At 40.9% G+C, this 17,619-nt stretch overlaps 1 protein-coding gene across 1 annotated transcript; it reads left to right on the top strand.

Moving 5' to 3' along the window:
- Positions 1-4,380: 4,380 nt before the first annotated feature.
- snx18a (sorting nexin 18a) lies at positions 4,381-17,264 on the top strand. The gene is made up of 2 exons (XM_031728037.2): positions 4,381-6,279; positions 15,893-17,264. The coding sequence occupies exons 1-2, from the start codon at positions 4,764-4,766 to the stop codon at positions 16,144-16,146; spliced, it is 1,770 nt and encodes a 589-aa protein (XP_031583897.1). The 5' UTR covers positions 4,381-4,763; the 3' UTR covers positions 16,147-17,264.
- The last annotated feature ends 355 nt before the right edge of the window (positions 17,265-17,619 follow it).

Raw genomic sequence — 17,619 nt, 5'->3', positions numbered from 1 at the left:
TTTCTGCTTTTTATAGGATTTGTGCTTAATATAGTTTTTCTAAAAATGTAGTATTTATGCTTAATCATACTATTTGTATATATTTCTGCCAGGTCCCCAGGCAGCTAATCCTCTGTGAGGACTGATACATACAAATACATATCAGGGCCTGCACGGCTTCCCAGCCAGCCAATCATATCTGGGGTCTGCCCTTTCTTCTCTCGTCATATCTCAGCGACAGATGTACAAAGAGCAATGCAAATCACAGTCAAAGTACACCAAAGTACGCTGATTCACCCAGTACAAGAATTATGCTTCTAGTCCACCGAGTTTTTGAGTTACACGACGTTTTGTAACTGCAAAAAGCGGCGTTTTTCGCCTCACCGCAATCTGATTCTGACTGCTCATCACCCTGTTTTCCAGGCGCTTGCTCTCTTTCCCAGTGGCGCAGTTGGTAATGACACAGGTCTGCAACCCAAAGGTCGTGGGTTCAATTACACCTTGGGCAACATGTGTTTTTTCCTACAAATTAATACACTATCACAGACCACTAATTCATATTCATCATTTATTACAATTCTGCAACCTTTTATGATTTTAGCAGCTTTTGTAATATGGACCTCAGATTCTTGTTAACACTCCATGGCACAAATACTGTTCCCTTTAGGCTCTGTGTGTGTGTGTGTGTGTGTGTGTGTGTGTGTGTGTGTGTGTGTGTGTGTGTGTGAGAGAGAGAGAGAGAGCGAGAGAGAGCCTTTTGATGGGAGCATCTTATTATATCACTTAAATTCAATATATTTAGACTGGTTGACTGAATTTGGTCCTGTGTGTGTCTCTCTGTGCATGTGTGTTTCCATATGTGCCCATATTTGTGATTGTGTGACTGTTATACTTTTTTTGATTTTGATTTTTTTTTTTTCAATTAACAATTAGATTTGAGGGACCCTTAGCATGTTCAGGATTTTTCCAGCTGTCCATTTTGCTTTTCCAATTTTTCTATAAGTTATTATTGTTGTGCTAAGTCATAGCATTTCTGCTGCTTTTCAGTATTTGTGCTAAATACAGGATTTCTGCTAAATCATACTATTTCTGCTATTTTATGAGATTTGTGCCAAATACAGCATTTCTGCTAAATCATATTATTTCTGCTATTTCATAAGATTTGTACTAAATATAGTGTTTCTGCCAAATATAGTATTTCTGCTTAATTATAGTATTTCTGCCATTTTATAGTATTTGTGCTAAAACATAGTATTTCTACTAAATGTAGTATTTATGCTTAATCATACTATTTGTATATATTTCTGCCAGGTCCCCAGGCAGCTAATCCTCTGTGAGGACTGATACATATAAAATTTACATATCAGGGCCTGCACGGCTTCCCAGCCAGCCAATCATATCTGAGGTCTGCCCTTTCTTCTCTCGTCATATCTCAGCAACAGATGTACAAAGAGCAATGCAAATCACAGTCAAAGTACACGAAAGTACGCTGATTCACCCAGTACAAGAATTATGCTTCTAGTCCACCTAGTTTTTGAGTTACACGACGTTTTGTAACTCCAAAAACAGCGTTTTTTCGCCTCTCACCGCAATCTGATTCTGACTGCTCATCACCCTGTTTTCCAGGCGCCGCTCTCTTTCCCAGTGGCGCAGTTGGTAATGACACAGGTCTGCAACCCAAAGGTCGTGGGTTCAATTACACCTTGGGCAACATGTTTTTTTTTCCCTACAAATTAATACACTATCACAGACCACTAATTCATATTCATCATTTATTACAATTCTGCAAACTTTTATGATTTTAGCAGCTTTTGTAATATGGACCTCAGATTCTTGTTAACACTCCATGGCACAAATACTCTTCCCTTTAGGCTCTGTGTATGTGTGTGTGTGTATCAATATTTCTCCCATTTTAAAGTATTACTCCTCCATAATTGTATTTCTGTTAAATCAAAGTACTTTTACTACGTCTTAGTACTTCTGCTCAATCATAGTATTTCTGCTAAATCATAGTATTTTGCCAAATTATGTTTTTTGTGCCAAATCATAACATTTGTGTTATGTTATAGTATTACTACTAAGTGGAGGAATTTCTGTCATGTTACAGTGTATGTGCTGATTACAGTATTGCTGCTAAATCATAGTATTTCTACTATATTATATTTTTCTTTCTAAATATAGCATTTCTGCTATATAATTGTATTACTGCTATGTTATAATATTTGTGCTAAACCAGAGTATTTCTGCTGAAACATAGTATTTCTGCCGAATGATAGTATTTCTGTCAAATTACAGTATTTGTGCTAAAACATAGTATTATTTTTAAAAATTTCAATATTAATAGTAAATTACAGTGTCTCTAGTAAATCGCAGCATTTCTGCTATGTTGTACTGTTTTTCTAAATCATAGTATTTCTGTAATGTTTAAGAATGTTTGGCTAAATATATTCTTTCTGTTATCTTATACTATTTCTCCTAAATTCTTGTATTTTTGAGAAGTTATCGTGTTTCTGGTAAGTTACACTATTTCTGCTAAGTTCTGCTATGCTATTGTATTTCTGCCAAGTATTATGTTTCCTCTAAGATATTGCAGTTCTGCTAAGTTACTACATTTTAGCAAAGTTCCTTTGCTTCTGCAAAGTTTTTACAAATTCTGCAACTTTTCAGCTTTTTCTGCTAGTTTCAGCAGAAAGCTTCAGCATTACAGCATCCACACTGCATTTTCGCAGGAAATGCAAATTTTTCTAGTTTGTTTTATTATAAGGCCATTCACTAAAATTGTATTCCTTTCATTTCATGTTGAGTGAATTAAAAAGTGACTGAGTTGTGACACAAATGCACACTTTAAAAAACATTCCCTTATTTTTGCCACTTATTATTAAGAACCCCCCCCCCCCCGATGTTTAGTCGTTTTCATTGATGTTATTTGTACAAATAGCACTTTGGGTAATGTAAAGAATTCACAAGCTTTCACTGAGAAACAAAACAAGAAAAAGCCACTTGGGGGCAGTGTCTACCAAGTAAAGTGGATTTAAGGACGTCCTTGTGCAGTGCACCTCTTTCCCAAGGAAATGCTTACCTGCTGTATGTAACACCATTTAAACAGAGCTTTTCAGCTTTTATTCAATTTTGAATCGATAAACAGTATTTGGGCTGGAAAGTGGAGCGACCACCTGTAACAATTTTCTGATACTAGAAATATAAGTTCAATAATCGCGTTATTAATCATCAGAATAATTGATAATGGAGTCATGTTTAGTCTCTCCCACACTGTCTATGTGTCCTTTATAGGTGGCTATGTTGAAGCATGCAGGGTTATCAGTGGAGAAAACAGAGGAAATTTTACCATTTATGTCTCGGTTAAATTATCCAAAGACTTATTGTATTTTTTGTAGTTTATTAACTTATAAGTTAGACATTAAACTGACTTAAAATACACATAAGTAGTTTCCCCATTCAGCCTTTAACTGAAAGTATGAATGTTTAGAATGCGAACAAAGTCAGGATGATATCAGTATTTTGCTGGCATTACTTTTGACTGAGAAACCACCGAAATCCGATCCCGACTTCTAATCTGATATCCGAACATCATTTGCGGTCTTATCTCAGACTAGCGAGTCTTGCTGTGTGTAAATATTTGCCATTTGCTTTGATAAGTCTGTAAAATTTTAAGCACTGGAAAATTCAATGACTCCTCGGTTTGTTCTCGATTGTAGCTACTATTAATGACAGTGAAGTTAATTCCTCAAAATTTTGAGAAATAAGTAAACCTTATAGTTTTGTTGGGAACAATTTGTATTTACAATCACTGACAATAAGATACAGCTTAAGCTGTATGCCATAAAAACATGAAAAACTAAGACTCCTGCTGTGTTTTCATATACAGAAATGGATCAAAGTTCTTATGAAATGTAAATTGATGCAGGAGAATGACCCCTTTCTTCTTCGTGCCCTTGCGCTGCACTGTTAATTAGTAACTAGAGTCAACATCATCAACAGTCAGGCCTTTAAAAAATGTACCTGGTTAAAGTTTTCACAGGTTAATCATTATGTATAATCTTAATTTGAAGTAATTATGCAGTGAAGTAGCTCTGGGATTTGATGCCTTTAATAGACATTACATTACCTGGAATTTGTAGACTGCATTTAAAGCGTTATAACTGTATGAAACGCCTCTTATTCACTAACACAATATGTAAAACTCCTGACGGTGACCTCAGCACATACTTTAAGCCTTAAATCATGTGCTGAGGCATCATCTTATCAGCTGTTATGTCTCTGCCGTTGCTCCCCGCAGGCGCATCGGTTTGTTTCCGATTGGAATCAATCAGTCATCGAGTCTAGAGAAACTCGCAGCGCTCACGGCCGGTTGATTTGTGTCGTCTGGGCGGATCGCGGCGTGCTGTTGCTCCGCCCTCGATTATTCAGCCTGGTTGACGTGCGGTTGCTGCGCAGCTTGTGAAGACAGAAGCGTACGACAGGGATCGGAGGGTGACTGCTGGAGCACAGATTAGTGTTGTTGTGGAGAGGGGAGAAAAAAACATTAATTCAGGTTCGCACGCTGCAGGATTACAAACATCCCAGTGCTTTTTGGCCAACACAGAGGACCACTCTGAGAGCATCTGCTTGAAGACGCTGTTGTAGAAGTTTGTGCTCTGAGTTTTGAGAGTAGTTACTGTTGGGCTGACCGAGCTAGCCCGGCTGCCCGCTGTGCCTTCCTCTGTCCCGGCCAGCCAGCCGTAAGTGAGCCCGCTGTCCTGCTCTCCTTCCAGCTGTGGTGAATCATGGCGCTCAGAGCCAGAGCGCTGTACGACTTCAACTCTGAAAACCCCGGAGAGGTGTCCGTGAAGGAGAATGAGATCCTGACTGTGTACAGCGAAAAGGACATCGAGGGCTGGTTCGAAGGGGTGAACAGCAAAGGGGAAAGGGGACTGTTCCCCGCTTCGTACGTGGAGATCCTGCGGAACGATGCCGCCTCCACCACTGTCAACAACAACAGCTGCAACACATCTGGGGACGCTAACCCGGACTTTAGATACGCCAACATCCCATCCGGAGGTTTTGACGGCTCTTATAAACCTAAAGTTGAGAACTTTTCTAAACCATCTCCTCCTGGTTTCCCCGCTTTCTCACAACCGCTACAGCAGCAGCAGCAGCAGCACGGCTACCAGCAGCCCAGCCAAGGCAGCGATGATGACTGGGATGATGACTGGGATGACAGCTCTACTGTGGCAGATGAGCCAGGTACTGTAGGAGGACGGTACCATGACTATGAAGGCAATGGACCGTCCACTTACAGAGTGACGACATCATCAGTGCCACGAGGTAACGCTCAGCAAGCCAAGAGCTCTGCTACAGTGAGCAGGAACCTGAACAGGTTCTCGACCTTTGTGAAGTCAGGGGGAGAGGCGTTTGTGCTCGGAGAGGCGTCCGGCTTTGTGAAGGATGGGGATAAAATCTGCGTGGTGATGGGTAATTATGGTCCAGAGTGGCAAGAGAACCCTTACCCATTCAACTGTGCAATTGATGACCCCACTAAACAGACCAAGTTCAAGGGCATGAAAAGCTACATTTCCTATAAGCTGACACCCACCCACACACAGAACCCGGTGAACAGGAGGTATAAGCACTTTGACTGGCTGTATGCTCGGCTAGTGGAGAAGTTTCCCGTAATCTCGGTGCCACACATTCCAGAGAAGCAGGCCACGGGGCGCTTTGAGGAGGATTTTATCTCCAAGAGGAGGAAAGGCCTCATATGGTGGATGAACCACATGACCAGTCATCCTGTCCTGGCCAGGTGTGATGTTTTCCAGCACTTCCTCACGTGCAACAGCGCAGACGAGAAGGCCTGGAAGCAGGGGAAGAGGAAGGCAGAGAAGGACGAGATGGTCGGAGCCAACTTTTTCCTCACCATCAGCCCTCCGCCAGTTCCGTTAGACTTCCAGGAGGTGGAGAGCAAAATAGATGGATTCAAGACTTTTACTAAAAGAATGGACGACAGCACCTTGCAGCTCAATGCCACCGTCAGTGAGTTTGCGCGAAAGCAGATCAGTGGCTTCAAGAAGGAGTATCAAAAAGTAGGGATGTCATTTAAGGTCCTCAGTCAAGCCTTCGAAATCGACCAGCAGGTGTATTCTGCAGGACTCAACCAGGCAATCTCCTTCACCGGGGACACATTCGAAACCATCGGAGAATATTTCGCCGAGCAGCCCAACAAGGATCTCGACCCGATCATGGATTTGTTAGCTCTTTACCAAGGACATCTGGCAAACTACCCAGACATCATCCATGTCCAGAAAGGTAACCACAGTCATACACATTTACTAGATTTGTCCCCTCTGAGGAGCCTCAGTAGTCGGCTATTTTTTTTTACGTCTTTGGATTCTTGAGACATCAGAAGGGAATTATGATGATGATTATAATTGAATTCTATGCAGTAAGCATAAAGACCAAACTGAACTACAAAGGCAGAAAACTATCAGATACACACAATTCAAATTCAGAAGAACAGTAGAGGCCAAAATATTCAAATGTTTCATAATCCCAGTGAGCCACCCCATTTAAACTCACCACATATACACTTAAAGTAAAGCAATATGGCAACTGTGGGATCAATAAGACTTTAGTTTCAACCACAAGTTTGTCTGAGGTTTCAAAGTAGAGAAATAAGCATGTTTTCTTGCTGTGACAAGATAAACAGGGTAATTTTGTCTGAGGCATAGCTGCTCTTGTTAAACTGCAGTCAGGTTACTACACAGGCTGTGGCACTTTGCAAAACAAATAGCCGTTGTTTGCGTTTGGAAATTGGCTTACATGCTGCTGCCTCTGTTTGTCCCACCTGTTGAAATGATTGGGTGGAACTGTTCAGCCTATGTTTGAGTTTCCATTGCTGGTGAAGCATCACGTGTTAGCGGATGGAGAGAATGTCCTTCCAAGGTGAAGCCTCGTCAGTCTTTGCACAGATTAAGTAAATTGTTAGACTAATCTAGGCCACCCTCCTACAGTACCCTGGCCCAGCAATTGTTCATTGTGTGGCAAAATGTCACTCATGAGAGGATACACTGTTATACAAAAGGAACTGTGGAACTGCTCTCACAACCGCTGCCATATATGCAGTACAGTTAATGCAAGAGAAAAACAAAAAGCAAACCACACCTTTGGTCTGTAGGTCATACCTGACAGACTGCTTTCCGCCTTTGTAGTTACAAACTGAAAGTCCTGCCTCAAACAGTGCAATGTGGGACATGACAGAGGACATGAGCCAGTATGCACTCGCAGACTAATGCTTCTCATTCAAAGTATTTGTGCACAATCCCACTAAAAACATGTTACTTGTGCTTAATTGATAAGATAAAATTTTACAAAAGATGCTAAAAATGGCATTTTGCCAGTGCCACTGCCTGCGCCCCCAAAACCACCGGGTCCTTTCACTCCACAGTCGATGACAGAGAGTGAGGAAACAGGATGGATTGTGTAGTGGCTGCAGTGGGTTACAAATGTCACAGTCACTTCAAATCAAGATCACCACGTAGGCCACATACAGCTCCAAATAAGGCGACAGCCATTCACACAGTCTGGTGTGATAAGCCCAGCCCAATTCCAGAGATAAGATATTTGGAAGACCTTGCTGCAGGCACAATGTTGAGAAAAGATCAAGGAGTAGTACAAACACACAACGGCAGATGAAAAATAAAGCTGAAGGAAAAGATGCGATATGCAGGAGATTAAAGGAAGAGCATACTGAATCTAAAATTGCTTTGATCTCATCTTGTTCCTTTATTCTGAGTCCAGTTGAGCCAGTTTTTTGGGTTTTTTTTCCATATGAGCTTTCATTTCCTTGTAATTATTCTTTAAGCCAATAATCGATTTCAAACAAAACTACAAGTCTATTCCAGCTTATCAAACCTATTAGAGGCTGTAAACATTTATAATCCTACAAAGAAGAACAGTTGACATACTTACAGTGCATCCAGTATTTCCAAACATATGCTTGTTTATGACACCTGAATTGAAGCCTGTCACTCAGACTGCCTGAGGAGCATTAAATGCAAATATCTACTGCAAAGGTATTCATGCAGGTATCATCATATTCAGCCTGCAGTATATATTTATAATGTCTACTCACTTCAGTGTCTTTTATAATTTTCCATCATTTGACAACTGCTACTGCTGCAGTAAAACACTATAATTAAAAAGTTAAAAAAATCTATCTATCTATCTATCTATCTATCTATCTATCTATCTATCTATCTATCTATCTATCTATCTATCTATCTATCTATCTATCTATCTATCTATCTATCTATCTATCTATCTATCTATCTATCTACACACACACACACACAAAACTGAGCGCTTAGGTTTCACTGTCATATCACTGTTTGAAGACACAGCTGTGGGGCTGGGAATGTAAAGGTACACCAGCCACATACGTGCTCATCAGTAATACTCTTTAATAATGAGCGTTATTTTTCAATTTTTCATTTCCATCTATTGCTCGGTTTACAACCACCGTTACCACATGTTGAGGAAGTGTGATTCTTCTTTCCCGTTAGCCTCTCTCCACACCTGAAAAGAGGACTGACCACATCCTTTGTTGTGAGAAGCCAAACTGCACGTTTCTGGAGGAGAAGTGGCGCACAAGTGGCATCAGCTGGGATTGAAAGATAAAAAGTTAAAAGAGGATCTATATCATGTTAATTTCCTGTTTAGTGAAGTCTACAAATAAAAAATAGAGTAGCTTCACACGTTCAAAAATAATTCTGCGCTTTTGTGCAGCCCCTTCTCTTTGTCCTCTGTCTGAAGCAAAGCATTTGATCTCATTTCTACTTCCTTTAAAGCCTGCTTTCTTCTGATTGGCTGGCTTTTGTAAACAGAAGGTTAAAACACCTCATGGGTTTATCCACTGCGCTCACAGACGTTTATGCCTGGTATGTCCATATTAAGCAGAATTTCTGGTTCAGCAGGGGTAGCATGTTCACAGTCTGTTTGCAGTCTGGGGATGGCCTGTCTACCTGCAGAGAGCTGTGCTGTCAGATGGAGGCAGTATACAAAGTATATGGTGCAAACAGTCTGCAGTGTTATTGGTCCATCAGCCAGCCATGGAGAAGAGCAAAGTTATAGCATACAAGACGCTGAAGTAAACTCTGAAACTGAGTGTCTAGAACACGGTGAAGCCTGAGCTTATGTCACACAGGGATTATTTGAACACACGCTGACTCCATTATTTGAAATTTTAGACATATTTATGAGCATCCACATGATAACAGCTTAGGGAAATAATGACATGTAAACTTTAAATTGCACACAGAGACTCCCTTTTTGGAATTTTATCTCCAGAGGTGGTCTTGCACTGATATGATGGTTTCTATCTCTAAATAAAACATACCAAAGCAGCTGCCTCTCAGACTTTATCAATACCTGGATTCCATTTTTAGCCTCCTGTTCCTGTCTCACTGTGGCCAGAGACTCCAGACAAGTTTGAATGCAAGTGACTTGTGAAATGTGAGCTTTCCCACAGAGGGACATTGACCATCAGCCTATTGATCTCCATCTCCGCAGGGACCAGATTAGCTGTTAGAGTGCAGCCTGGCAGCAATAATGCTAGCCCACACTATTGACATCATATATGGCTTTGCTTTCCAAAGCTGTTTAGCTTTACTGTAATCTAATATTGACGCCCTAAGTATTATGTTGTTTCTAATAACTTGAACCTCTTGAGAGAAGAGAATGTTTATTGTCAGAAAGCTTATTGTTAGAAAGTTTATTGTTTAGGGTCTTACCATCCAGGATTAGAGGTGAGGACAATTTGTGTTGATTATCAAAGAATCTGCAGCTGTTTTTTAAGCAAAGTCATTACAATTCAAATGCTTTTGATCAGTTTAAATAACATCAAAAGAGAGGTAATATGAATATTAATATTTAACCAAAAAAAAAAAACAACTTTTGACTGCATATGTGTCAGTCTAAATTTGGTTTAGCTGCCATCAGTATGTAGAAGTGAAAGCACGCCTTTTTTTCTTGTGTGCTGACCTTCTGCGTTAGCCAAATTTAAACAGAAGACGCTTCTGCTGCTGAAAGTTCCTGTTCAGACAAAGCTTGGTGTGAAAAAAGTAATCTTGCAATTGGTGCTTCTTTGAGGAAAACACTTTCTGATTGCACAAAAGAGCACAACTTTATGCTCTGAGCTGTGCAGTCACAGTGATATAGGCAGTAATAAGTCAGTAAAAATGCTCAGACACCAAGTTGTCATAAAGTTTATGAAGGAGGAGTAGTAGTACTATAGATAACACATCATTGCATTTCGATATAAAGAGGAAGTTTACTGGTGCATGCTATCTATCTATTTTAAATCCCACAGACTGCTTGCAGAGCACTAATTCATTAAGGGAGAACCTAAAAGTTAAGTTGAACTGGTGAAGGCTTAATACTTTTTCTTTTGCCTCCTTATCCTTATTCGCATTTTTCTATTTATGCATTTCATTACCTCCTTAATTTTACCAGTTCAGCACATCCTTAAGATCAGTATTTTCTCTGCTCTCATTAGTTTTTATCACCACATGGTGTTATAAAACAATGGCAGGCGTGCAAAGGAAAGCATCGATTTACAAGGATGTCAGGCTTTCCTGCTGAGTCAGCCTTTCAGCGTGCACTCCTGTGCAAACTCTGCGGGTCTGTCCTGATATATTGTTATAGCCTATTTAAATGTCCTCTGATGCGCGAGTGGATGGCAGAGGTGACAGACTGATGAGATGGACATTGCAGCTGGTTGTGCAGGTCACAGGCTTGCTGTAGCTTGGTGTTGTGTAACTGGTGATTATATAAGACCTGAAACGGCTTCCTGCAACGAGCCCAGGAGGGCTGGGTGCCACCTCTGTGCGGGGAGGACTTCTGCACAAGCAAATATCAGGACTAACCTCATTCATCACTATCTGTGATGTTGGGTTTGTGCATCTATTAGTCTTTATGTATCTAGCAAATATAAAATAAGCTTCACCTCAAATATAATGAGTAGATATTAAGTGCTACAAGTTACACCAGGTAAAATGAGTCAATCATTAAAAACCTCAGAATTTCTTTCAATGTATCAACGTTTTTATGAAGCTTATTTGCTTCTTATAGTTGAATCTCAACCTTTCCTCTTTAACTTTTTCTTCAAAGCACTCGACCTGAGCTGTCTCTCTGATATACTCATATCTAATCCTGTCTATTCTGATCACGCCCAATGAAAACATATCATCTTATCCTTGGCCACCTCCAGCTCGGCCTCCTGTCCTGTTTATCAGTGCTGCCACCTCCAAACTATACACCACAGTAGCTCTCACTACCATTTCCCTCTTGCTGCAATCCTTCTGTCATGCATCACCCCTAATACTCGTCTCCACCCACTCCACCCTGCACGCACACTCTTCTTCATTTCTCTTGTGCACTGTCTGCTGCTCTGGATGGTTAACCCCAATTTGTGGTTGTACATATAGTGTATTTATTGGAACAAAAATAGTGAGCAGGGTGATCTTTCTTTAGTTATTTCTTCAACACTCGGTTTAGTTCTAAACTCTAATATTCAAATTGTATGTGATGTCTTAGTTCTCATTAGTTCTTATTTCTTACTTCTCCTTATGGCTTCTTTACCTTCCAGTTTTAAATAAGTAGCCAGTGTATGAGTGCTGGCAATAAAAAGACAGATTATGAGCAGTAATAATGAGTCACATGAAGACTGCTCAAGACTCCTTGAGACATGCATGGTTTTCCATTAATCTGATGGCATTTCAGCATGCCAGCCTCATGTCTGATTGAGCACCTGCTGACTTTTCTGTCTGAGTCGTGAAGCAATCACACTAAGACCTGATTTTTATTTCTGCGGGGAAGCTTTGTAGAGCCTACGATGTAACCTGAGTAAGTGGCCCACGTCGTCGCCAGCATTTATGCTTGTGCTGATACATTAAATGCAGATTGCCTCATGGTCATGTCCCAGTGTTTTATATGGGATGCCAGTCAGAGAAGGAAATGAAATTCCAGGTTTTTTCTCCTCCTGCATCCGGCTGCATCCACCCAACCTGACCTGACATTTAGTAGGTGGCAGAGTTAATGGGGTAGGGTTTCAGAGGGGTTTTGCACTGAAGAATAGACCCCCATTAAGTTGGACCTGCATAACATCTTCATATCATTTTTAATGCAGTATTAGCCTGAACTTCATACAGTCACATTTATAGACTTGTTGCATGACTGGGTCAAAGTTTATCAAGCCCAAATTTACCCAGCGTACCAACGTTATTTTAAGACCTATGAAGTTTGCAATGTTGCATCTCCCACACCTGAAAAAAAGCTTCTCTCTGTGATCAGCAGCTCTGTTTGTGCAACAGTTCTGCAAAACTTACTTGCAGCTGTGAAAATCATGTAGCTTTCCATATTACACTCTATTGACACCATATCCTCCGTGATCAAACTCTTGTCTTTTTCAAAGTCTCCATGGTAACAGTTATTCTGTCTTAATCCATTAGTGGGCTTTAAAAGAAAGGAAGCCGGAGACCTTTAAGGTGGAGGTAAACACCTTGAGGATTAATATTTCCTCTGTATGTTTCCGCCATCATGTCGTCCATCTGTCAAATTTTCAGTTTACTTATTTAAAATGTTTCAAAATTGAGATAATGACCTGAAATTTTGACCTATAGATTGCAAACGTTGTTTTTTTCAGTGGTGGAACCAAGCATCCATACTTTCAACATCTGTGGTTAACTTGATCTGTTTTTTTTCCCCATACCCCTTCACCTCTCTTTCTGTCATGTTCAGTCTGCTGTACATCACACTAATCTCAAAGATCTGGGTTAAACTTCAGCTGAAGGAACTATAGCCAGAAGGCAAACTGAGCAGATTTTGGTGAGGGGAAGGGCAACGAGTTGTCTTTTTTTGAGGGAGGATTTTCAACATTTTTTTTCTCAGTGTGATCAAGTATTTGGCCTTACAACTCGAGTCAAAGAAAAGAAACTTAATGGAAACAAAAAAAGGTGGTGACTTAGGTCAGTGTGCCCTTTGTGGTGTCACATTTCAGGAAACAAGTAGGCTGCCTCTGAGTTCTTGCTGAGTGCTGGTGACTCAGCTCATATAACGACAAAAAAAATTCCCATGACACAACAACACAGGAAGTTTTACATGCCTTAAGGCCACAAATCACACCTCCAGACTGCTCTGAGGCCAGGATTATAATTGGCCATGTCGTGCACACTATTTCACCCCTCTTGCTACATATCTTCAGTGTCAACACTCAGTAACTTCCACACAAAGTACGTCTTACACTGGTTTCCCACGTTTCAAAGCATGGGGCAAACCAGTGTTTTAGCAAGGCTCAATGAAACACTGGTTCAGGGCTAAGTTACTGTGTGAATAATTTAAGTGTTTGGTCCATCAAATGCCAGGAAATGTTGAAAAATTCCAAACACAGCATCATATTTTGTCCACTCAACAATCCATAGAAAACACAGGGAACAAGCAAGTCTTCTCAATCAGAGACCTGAACCACATTCGGCGATTTTTGACAGAAAACTCATTGTTTCAGCTGTAAATCTGATTTTATGCTGTTTAAAAGTCTAACCGAAACATTAGGGCTAAATTCTAAGAACCAGGAACCAAAAAATGATGTACACACACGTAACTTTCATGTTTACATCCTCACCAGTAGGTCCATGGTCTGTGGTTTTCCTGTTTGCTTCCAGCTGTGATATGTGACCATTTTTAAGTAGTGAGTTCAGAGAGAACATCATTTCCCACCACTTACTCGCCCCGTGCAGCTTAACATTAATTTCTCATGACATTCATTCCTTTCAGCTGGTCAGCAGTTTGATAAGTCATCAGCCACGAGGTCCTGTTGTTGTGACTCTGCTTTCCGCTCTCATTGAACCATCTGTCTGGAAAGCTGGAGGCTAATTGCCTATGTTTTGTCTCTTCTGACTGAAGGCTTGTTTTGTGGCACTGAAAAGGTAGTACTTTCTTGTAAAGGAAGTGTCAGTTAAGCATGAAATGCAGAAATGCAGGGCTGTAAACCATCATTTCTGGTGCTCTGATGCCACAAGACCCCACCACAGCGATGACAGAAAGTAGCTCTTTGTGCATGTGTGACAAACTTGAGCAGGCATTTGTGCAACTTTCAGTATGAGTATGATTCTGTGGATTTGTTGCAGTGGGTTTTCGTTAGGAGTTTAGTAAAGGTGCAATCTTAGTTTTTCACGCTTTACACGAATGCACAGCAAACATCCAACAGTTGAAGTCAAACAGTTATTAAAATGAGTGCACTTTAATCCTAAATAGCCCTGGTAGTTGGGAGAAACTGCCAGAAAAATCCCTTAAATGGTTCGAGGCTTTGAAATGACTTAATAGATATTTTTAGAGTTGTGCTCCTAAATATAGATACAGAGAGCCTGTCATGCTCATAAGTGTTCCCACTATTTTTGGTCAGTTTGATAAGTTAAAGGTTAAGCTTGACCAAATAAGAAAGGTCTCATGTTTCGTTTTTGTTTTTTGGGGGGTTTGTGCTAAAAAAAAGAAACATGCTTGTGGGTTTTGTTTTGTCTGGTTGTGTCTGGATGAGTTTTTTTTATCTTCACTGGGACACATATGTGTACACTGTATGCTAACAAAAATCTGGGACTTTCTGGATTTTTCTGTAAATAAAGAATTTGTACAGCAGTTGAACTCTTATTAGTTCAGAATAGTAGGAAAAATCAAGGTTAACACTGAAATTTCATTTCTTTTTTTCCATCTATCTTCTCATCCGATTCAGATGGGGTGGACCCTGGATACGTAACCCTCCTGTCACAGGGCTAACATAGACAACCATTATCACCAGTTAACTTAACAGACCTCCCTGCTGTGAAGTTGAAATACACGCTCTCTCTACATTTTATTTCTAGCAACACATTTGCTCACTGAGCAGCATATTACATCAACTAGCAATTATTGTTTTGCCATTGCTGAAGAATAAATAACTGCCCAAATATAGCAACACAGAGCCAGGCTACAGGTGTGGCCAATATCAGGTAGTGACAACAGCAACTTGGAACTTGGTGGAAAACCCATAGACGCTGCCATGACATCACCCTGTGATTCATCCTTTCTATTGTGACTATTAAAAGGGACACTAACTGTGGGTAGCAAACAAGAGGATTGAAATAAAATGCGCCTACCAGAGAAACTGAATAGCCAACTCCTTTGAGTGGTTTTTTTTAGAGTGTACACTCTCTAGGCACAGTCACCAAGCACAATCATCCCAACTCCACCTCTGGTCTGCACTTGTATTGTACATGAAGTCATTCATATGGTTGATCACTCTTTTTCATGCACACAGATGCTAACTGAGGTCAAATTTATAAGGAGTGGCACACTGTCCTGTCACGTGCTTTAACTCTGATTTTTCACTGAGGTAACCGTCATAGGGGAAGCACTGGACTTCCTTCTTGGGTACTTCTAGGGATCACGCTGCAGGAGTTCCCAGTCCTGTGGTTAAATGTGCTCAGGTGTGGCACACAGTGACTCAAAACGGACACACCCCTAACCTTGAATATATTTATTTAAAAAATATTACCCCAAGTGCTGATGTCACAGAGGTGAAAATTTGCTATAAATACTGAAACTACTTCCTTGTTCCAGGCTGTAAATATTCAAAGTTGGATATATAGTGGCCAGAAATTGGCATTTTGCAGTTCTGGTTTCCTCATGTTGAAATCAGTGGGTTTTGAGGTTATTTAGACACTTTCATATTTTGTTCTACAACACAAATAGGTCAGTAAATGCACCACGTGTTAATTTTGTACTGCAGGTTTAGTGGTGTGGGTGCTTTTCGTGGACTAGAAAACAGAAAATATTTATTAGTTTGATTAGAAAATAAATCTAAAATTCCTGTTTTTTTTAATCCCCCATACAGGAGCGCTGACAAAGGTGAAAGAGAGCCAAAAGCACGTGGAGGAGGGCAAAATGGACCGGGCACAGGCAGAAGGCATCAACGAGCGCTGCAACATCATCTCCTTCGCTACGCTGGCTGAGATCCAGCATTTCCATCAGATCCGCGTGCGAGACTTCAAGGCGCAGATGCAGCACTACCTACAGCAGCAGATCACCTTCTTCCAAAAGATCACGGGCAAGCTAGAAGAGGCTCTGCAGAAGTACGACAACGCGTAACGGATCGTTCGGCTCGATCCGTCGGTTTAGACCTCGCTGATAAATGGCCAAGCGCTCCCTTTGGCCAGCCTGCAGCATCTTGGCAAACAACAGCCAGTTCCTCACACACAAACACACACATATATACACAAACACAGACACACTGCTGATGCTGCTTATCCAGCAGAAAGGGACTTTAAAGGAGATTATGCTCCAGTAACAGCAAAATTTCAACCAAATCCAGGTTTCAGTGTATGTTGGGCCACATTTTCTTGGGCACTGGATGTCCTTGTTTAAGAGACGATGGGTACTTGGGAGTAGGGTTAATTAATTAAAAAAAAACACTCAAATTGTTTTAGATTTCTTGAGAATCAGTAAAAATGATGGCGCACCAGTTTGGTATGTGGGTGAATTAAATAACCTTGTATTCACTGCTGCCTACACATCTGGTGCGAGATTTCCTACATTAAGTGTTTTTAGCCTTAAAACTCTGGTTTGAACTGTTGAAGTGGCTGCCGCGTCGGTAGCAGTGGTGCTCTCGTGGCCAACACACTGCCTTCTGGAAACACTCGAGCCCTTCCTGCTACACTTCTTCTTGGACAAACAGGACAAAATGTTTACAGTCTCCTCACTGTCACCACTGTGTCGCTGTGCCTTCTGATCATGTATCTCTGGTTATTTTTGTTAATAGCTACTTCAAAGCTTTATATACTGATTGTGTAGAAATATATTGTATTTGTTATTATAAAGCTACAAATTTTGCAGTCTTTGTTGGGAAATGATATCAGATGATTATTTGAGGACTTGTTTCTTAACACTTGCAGTGTGACGACATCAGGATCAAAGATTACCTGCTCTGATAATGATCATGCTTTACTTACCTACACAGCAAGCTGATTTTAGGGGAGGAGGACGATGGACACATACTGTAACCATGCCAGATGCCGTTTTTCGGCCTTAGTTTTTGGGCGTAGTGTTCATAGGCAGGCTGTAAGGGGGTTCGGGGGTTCCTCACCTGTTTTAATAATGCAGTCCTTTTGATAGCACACTGATGTTTTTAACATTTACGATGCTGGCTGCATCATAAGGAGATTAATGTAGAAGCAGAGAGGCAAAAATAAATTCCTTCTTCACAGAAATTTTGTTTGGTCCTTTGCATTTCTCAAGTACTTGACAAAACTCAATCATTTAATCTTACTTGGTTAAAAGTCAGCAGATAATGGTGCATGTGCTGACAGTTAGCTGCCACGATCCTTCGTCGACAGACAGGTCAGACAAGTGTAATGTATCCGGCTTACCATTTCACAACAGCAAAATAACAAAGGGAGCGAACTGCACGGCTCCGTACGTTTCCTTGGCCGCGTCCCCGGAGGACCGCTGCTGTGTTTGTGTTTTATGCTAAGCTCCTGCTCAGCTCAGAGACAGATCTGCTGACAGCACAGGAGTCGGGCGGCCATATGGGAAAACTGGCCACTTTTAAAAGTGTCTGCAGCC

Source organism: Oreochromis aureus, linkage group 12, assembly GCF_013358895.1.
Source record: "Oreochromis aureus strain Israel breed Guangdong linkage group 12, ZZ_aureus, whole genome shotgun sequence".
Lineage (NCBI taxonomy): Eukaryota > Metazoa > Chordata > Actinopteri > Cichliformes > Cichlidae > Oreochromis > Oreochromis aureus.
Note: the sequence above shows the minus strand (reverse complement) of the source record. Positions and strands in the feature narration are given on the sequence as shown.